The sequence below is a fragment of the Triticum dicoccoides genome, chromosome 6B (genome assembly GCF_002162155.2).
Source record: "Triticum dicoccoides isolate Atlit2015 ecotype Zavitan chromosome 6B, WEW_v2.0, whole genome shotgun sequence".
NCBI classification, from domain to species: Eukaryota; Viridiplantae; Streptophyta; class Magnoliopsida; order Poales; family Poaceae; genus Triticum; species Triticum dicoccoides.
The window spans coordinates 578,266,761-578,273,811 of record NC_041391.1 but is presented as its reverse complement, the minus strand read 5'-3'; the positions used below and the strand labels follow the sequence as shown (position 1 = coordinate 578,273,811).

General features: G+C 46.3%; 1 protein-coding gene across 1 annotated transcript; it reads left to right on the top strand.

Annotated features, from left to right (window-relative positions):
* Positions 1 to 647: 647 nt before the first annotated feature.
* LOC119322547 (dihydropyrimidine dehydrogenase (NADP(+)), chloroplastic-like) lies at positions 648 to 5,937 on the top strand. Its single transcript, XM_037596031.1, has 7 exons — positions 648 to 946; positions 2,724 to 2,987; positions 3,079 to 3,249; positions 4,117 to 4,229; positions 4,310 to 4,496; positions 4,687 to 4,796; positions 5,572 to 5,937. The coding sequence occupies exons 1-7, from the start codon at positions 686 to 688 to the stop codon at positions 5,726 to 5,728; spliced, it is 1,263 nt and encodes a 420-aa protein (XP_037451928.1). The 5' UTR covers positions 648 to 685; the 3' UTR covers positions 5,729 to 5,937.
* The last annotated feature ends 1,114 nt before the right edge of the window (positions 5,938 to 7,051 follow it).

Sequence of the window (7,051 nt, the reverse complement as noted above, 5' to 3'; positions counted from 1 at the left end):
AAAATGGGAGAAGCGATCTCTGAACCGTACCTACTTGAGTCATCGCCGGCCACCGCCGACCCTGAGCCAGTTGTCGATGTCACCGCGTTGGATAAACCCCGGTCGCCCAACGCCTTGCGCCGCCGCCCTCCCATATCCAGCCGCTCACACTCCCAGCCACATGAGCCCACGCTGCTGCGGGATGGAACTCCCCTTCTGTTATCCAGTTGCAGGAATGGCTATCCTGAAACAAGAGGTGGGTTGCAGAAAATAGACATGCGTCGACCGTCTGATAAGACATAGATCGGACAGCCACGAGGCCGGCGGATGGGCGTGCGCGATCGGCCGGTAAAAGGTAAGTTTTTCCCATCATTTATTCCTTTTCAATTTTACTATCCACACGAGCTCAGAAAAAAACACTTCCAAAGTCACCAACACTTGATAAAGTAACCAAAACAAGCCTACGTACAAGCATTAACAAAAGTCAAGTAGCTTGGTTGCTGGATTAGTCGATTATCATGCCGCGCATTTTTAATCACAACACGTAACCCATAAGCCACAAGGGCTTTCCCCGTCACGTAATCCCACACTGACTTTAAAAAAACGTTATAAGGAGGTTCCTTTCTCCCTCATCCGTGATACTCCCCACAGATTCACATCGCAAAACAGAAAGAAAGAAAGAAAAAAAGACAGAGAGAAAGCAGCAATGGAGTCGCTGACTCTGCGCGCCTCGCCGTCGTCGACCGCCTCGCCGCTGCTCCGCCTGCCCGGCCGGCGGCGGGAGGCGTCCGTCCGCGTCTCCGCCTCCGGCGCCGGCGCCGGCGCCGGCGAGCCGGACCTCTCCGTGACCGTGAACGGGCTGAAGATGCCCAACCCGTTCGTGATCGGCTCCGGCCCCCCCGGCACCAACTACACCGTCATGAAGCGCGCCTTCGACGAGGGCTGGGGCGGCGTCATCGCCAAGACCGTAATCCCCCTCACCCCACCTCGCCACTGCTCATTACTAGCTCCCGTGAATCGCTGCTTACGTCACGCGGTTGCCATCTTCCTTCAGTTCTGCGGCGCGCACGGATAGGATAGGATCTACGTGCTGTAGTTCTGAAAATTGCGGTTCGATCGCCTCGGATGCTTAACGCCATTGCGTTTTGGCCGTTTGGTGCCGATTTGGGTGGGATGTGGAGTGGGGGCCAGTTCAATCTGCTGGAGAAGCAGTAGATCCTAACCTCATAAGCTGGGTGATGACCACCAGAAACCGTGTGCTCGGTCCACACTAGATTCACTGGGTTGGGGAATGGGTATGGATCTTAATTATGGTATATAGTGCCGGCGTGAGAACTGTATAAGGCAGTAATATGGCTGGTTAATAAATGTTTGTTTGTTGCGACCACATTAGGCTGTTGTAGATCACATTTTTCGTACGGGTGAAGCTCTGCTCTCTTTTCTGAAAAACCACCTGTAAGGTGGTCTAACTTTTGCCGATGAACATTTCAGTCCCACTACTAAACATTAGGAAGAAGCTTTGACCCGTCACCGGTCCCATTCTGCACTAGACTGTCACAGTCATCACTTTCACATTGCTGATACTTTTTTTTTCGTGAGTACGCAATCGCATACCATAGCTTTATACTCCCTCCGTTCCCAAATATTTGTCTTTCTAGAGATTTCAACAAGTGACTACATACGGAGCAAAATGAATGAATCTACACTCTAAAATATGTCTACATACATCCGTATGTTGTGTCCATTTGAAATGCCTAGAAAGACAAATATTTGGGAACAGAGGGAGTAGAAGGCAGAGATAATTACAAGACACATTGCTGATACTACCACTCTGCGTTGGACCTGCGCAGTCATCAGTGATCAGTTTCACCAATGACATTTAATGGTCTGTCTTTTGTCATGTAACATTATGGCTAACTGTTGGTTTAAATTATGACTGGTAGGTGTCCTTGGATGCTGGAAAAGTTAATTTGGCGGTGTGCATGGGTAGGATAGGATAGGAAGGATATGATCTATGTGCTGCAGTTCAGAGAATCACATTAGATCACCCCGACGGTTCCGATTTGGGTTGAATATGGAGTGGGGGCCAGTTTAATCTACTGGAGAAGCAGTAGATCCTAACCTCATAAGTTGATCCACCAGAAACCGTGTTTGGTTCACATTAGATTCATTGGGTTTGGGATGGATCTTAATTATGTAGTCCTGGAATGTGAATTAAGACAGTAATATGGCGGGGTTTTTTTTTTTTTTGCTGCAGCTCATACAGAAATGTAGGGAAAGGCTGCGTACAATAGACCCAAAGTGGTCGGACCCTTCCCCAGACCCTGCGCAAGCGGGAGCTACATGCACTGGGGCTGCCCTTTTTGCAGCTCATAGGAGAATTTGTTTGTTGCGACCACATTAGTCATTAGACTCCTGTAGATGACATTTTTGTATGGATTAAGCTCTGCTTTTTTGTTTTTCCTGACAAACCACCTGCTTGAAACAATGTACATCTACTTTTGGAGTAAGGTGTCCCAACTTTTTTTCCGATGAACATTTATTCCCAGTACTAAACATTAGAAAGAAGCTTTAACTAGTCACTGGTCCCATTCTACATTAGACTGTCACAATCATCACTTTCACATTGCTGATACCACTCTGCACTGAACCTACTCAGCCATAGTTCCACCAATGGCATGTGATGGTCTCTGTTTTTTCACGTAACATTATGGCTAACTTTTGGTTTAATTTATGACTGGTAGGTATCCTTGGATGCTGGAAAAGTTATCAATGTAACTCCTCGCTATGCTCGGCTCAGGGCAGATCCTAATGGATCTACCAAGAGTCCTATCATTGGATGGCAGAACATTGAACTTATCAGTGATCGACCTCTCGAGACAATGCTTAATGAGTTCAAGCAACTGAAGAAGGAATACCCTGATAGGATACTCATTGGCTCAATAATGGAGGAATACAACAAAGCTGCATGGCATGAGCTTATTGAACGTGTTGAGGAATCTGGAGTGGTAACATTTTCATATCTGTGTTTTGGTGCATACTTTTTCAGAGTTATGATAATGAAGTACTACTGATCTGTTTTATTTTGTCATTCAATAGGACGCTCTTGAGATAAATTTCTCATGCCCACATGGCATGCCTGAGCGAAAAATGGGTGCTGCTGTTGGACAGGACTGTGCCTTGTTAGAGGAGGTTTCTGGTTGGATAAATGAGAAGGCCACTGTGCCTGTTTGGTCTAAGATGACTCCTAACATTACAGATATTACACAGGTTACTTCTGCATATAATACATCTATCGAGTACTTAGCAGTCACAAATCTTCCGTGTTCACTTGTTATGGTTCAACAAATGATGAGTCCTAAATTAGTTTTTATCCTTGCCTACTTTCCACATATTTAGTATGTACTTTCCAAGAAAACATACTTAGTTTGCTCTCTGCATTGATCTTAGTAGTTTGGTTCTCAGGTCGTACATTCGTTGATCTGTTAGCAGAAGCTAGCTGTTAGAAAATAGTAATGAAACTATTAGTGTAAGATAGTTTTTGTCTTGTTCTACATATCTTGGATTTTTGGTAACAACTGGGAAAGGGTGGTTAATTTTGCTGGATTAGGGATGTGAATTCTGGTTTTAGTCTCAGGTCCATGTTTAGCAAGACCGACAGAAACTGTGAGTGTCTGATTTGTATCTTCAAAGACACTGTAGGGTGGGTCATCATGAAATGCTGAGGTAAATCAAACTTTCTAAAATGATGGGAGTTCGATCCTCAAACTCCTAATCCTCATTCCATGTAAATTCTCATACCCACCAAACATATGATAATCTTTCAGTCCAACATTGCTAGCCATGTTACTCCACGCTACCAGGTTGATCATTTCTTGGGCATTTCGCAAAGTCTAGCATCATAACCTGTACTGATGTGATCAGTGAAACATCAATTATACATTGGCATCTCTATTTGTTTAATTGTGCATCCTGGAATAGGACTGATAAGGGAAGATGACATTACTGCCATCACTTGTGCTGCACATGACTCTCCATGATACTTCTTTTTGTACATTATATAGTGCTAAGAATATTTGCTAATTTCACCCATATTTATTTTTTTATGTTTTCATTTTTTGTCTTAACACCATGCAGCCTTCAAGGATTGCTCTTAAATCAGGGTCTGAAGGAATTGCCGCTATCAACACAATTATGAGTGTGATGGGAATTGATCTCAAAACTTTGCGCCCAGAACCTTGTGTGGAGGGGTTAGATTCAGTTCCCTGGGTTGTTTTTTGGAGCATGTCCATATATTGCTAGCAATTTGAAACAACACTCTGTTCCACAGGTACTCAACACCTGGGGGATATTCTGCAAGAGCTGTGCACCCTATCGCACTTGCGAAAGTCATGCAGATAGCAAGACTGATCAAAGAGGAATTTCCTGAAGGAGGTCGGTCCCTCTCCGCCATTGGCGGTGTTGAAACCGGCAATGATGCTGCTGAGTTTATTCTACTTGGCGCAGATACTGTACAGGTGAGCTCTTGAACTGTACGCAACATATTTTCCGATCAAGGGGACTGATGTGGCTCTATGCTGTGTGCATCCTTATGTGTACTGCCGGTACACATTTTCTAGACACACATTTTTAGTTGTACTGTAGGCAGTACTTCTGAGACATCTTTTTCAGTCGAGTCACTAACAAAGTAATGATTATTCATCACAGGTATGCACAGGTGTAATGATGCATGGTTATGGCCTTGTGAAGAAGCTGTGTACAGAGTTGCAGGATTTTATGAGAATGCACGACTTTTCATCAATTGAAGATTTCCGAGGGTATGCCCCCTTTACCGTTTTTTCTTTGTGGTTGAATTGGCGTTGGAAACCATCTGGATGAACTACCTTTCTTTCCAGTACATATCAGGATACCATGTAGTTGACTATGTTGCGCTACCTCTAAACGTTCACTTCTTTGCGTTAAGCCTCGAAGCACCATTGTGTTACTGAAATCTAACGAATGAGCTTTAGATGTAGTAGATGATCATCGACATGAGAGCTCAGGAGGTTCCCTTTGCTATCTTTTTGTTACACATGCTACCAAATACAGGACACGATTAGTGAAGGAGCATGCCCCTTGTTAAAACCGGAAAAGAATTCCCTTGTTAAAACCGGAAAAGAACAACTCCCATGAAAAACGGAAAAATAAAAGGTCTTGCGTAAATGGGTGGAAGGTAATCATCAACTGGGAAGACTTGGGAGGTGCGGGCAATAATCATGGTTAGCTATTGCCTTCAACCTTAATCATGCCTCCTATGGCCTGATTACCACGCCTAGCCCCACCATGCATGTATGAACGGCACAAGTTGGAAGCCGTGTGCACCGTGCAATGATCAACTCCCTGTCAAGTTGGCCTTGTTTTACTCTGCCTGGAGGAAGTTTCTCCGAAGCATCAGTAGTCCAGTGCTAAATGTCTGCCCCACTAGTAGAGAATGCCTGAGCTGCCTCTTTCAAGTTTCAAGTGTACATATCTTTTGTCCCCCTCTTGTGCCGACGTGGTTAATTTTTTTTTCTCGCCTTCTGGAACAAGATCGCTGACGCTTCGTTGTCGCAGGGCGTCTCTCCCCTACTTCACGACGCACACGGACCTGGTGCAGCGGCAGAAGGAGGCGATCAAGCAGCGCAAGGCCATCAGGATGGGCCTGCAGTCGGACAAGGACTGGACCGGCGACGGGTTCGTCAAGGAGACCGAGAGCATGGTCTCCAACTGATGCCGCGACTCCGCCTGATCTCTCGGTCTCCAACTGATGATGCAACTCAGTCTGATCCGATCCCCTCACGACGCCCTTACTTTCCACCATACTTCCTTCCACTTGTGATTACACCCGGATTTAGAAACGAAACAAAAAGAACAGTGGGAACCTTTGCTGCACCTCGTTCAATAAAGCATGATGATAGTACGAAATTCCTTTTGCCTTTTCACCGTGTGGTTCAAGGCGTGACTGGCCAATGGGACGACGTTCCCGGTCTGGACCTGGACCTTGGACCTTGAGTCTTCAGGCTGGACCGAGTCATGAGTTCATTCACTCGGCAGTTGATAATTACCTTCTCTCTTCAGTCTCTTCCAGACACATTATGTTTCCGCGTCATGTGAACATGATCGGCGGCGGGGGTATCCCGGACTTGACCTGGTGGCGATTGGCTGGTGACTTGAAGTCCATCGCGGGGTCTCTGGAGTGAAGTGTGAGGAAACTGTGGCGTCAGCCCCGGTCAGGTTCAGGTGTGCGGAGTTCTTCTTGGCCGAATCTCTTCCACACCTGCTGGCTGCTGCCGTTTGGTGCAGCACATTACCGGCTTTGTCGCGTTCATGCTACTCTCTCTCTCTGCTGAATCTTTGGTGCAGTTTCGACTGACGCCACGTAGCGTCACGCGTATTCTGTCAGAGAGCGACTTCGGCTTATCGGTGAGAAGACGTGATTGCGAGTTCTGAGAAGGCAGGTTCACACGGGAAATAGGGACGGGGGATGGCCAGCGACGCCCAAACTTGGTGTTTTGACCCTTTACGCAAAGTTCAGCTAAATTTGACCCAGTTTGAAAATATTTCGTGATTGACTCTTTTCCTACCGTCGAGGCAGTTGACAGTATGGTTGGACAACCTACCGCCGTCCTCGGGCGGTAGGGTAACGGAAGCCGCCGTCATGTCACGTATACGTGCCCTAACGGCCGTACCGCTGGAGAGGACGCGGTAGGGTGCAATAACCCGCCGGGGCAGTTGGCGGTAAGGTCCTTCACCTATGTCCAGTTCTGCGATAGGAATCCGCAAAAAATTAACGGTGGGGGGTTTCACAACCTACCGCCAGGAGTTTCACAACCTACCGCCAGCGTCTCTGGCAGTAGGTCCTTGTCCCTGGTGTTGTTACTGAAAAAATGCAAAAAAAAAACTACAGTAGGGTGTGGAAACCTACCGTCAAGGTCCTTGGCGGTAGTTCCCCTTAATTTTTGTGGAGAATTTGATCATTTCAATTACAAAAATTTGTGCACACCAGCAATATTGTTTGCAAATCAAAAACTGATGATATCACACATTATGACAT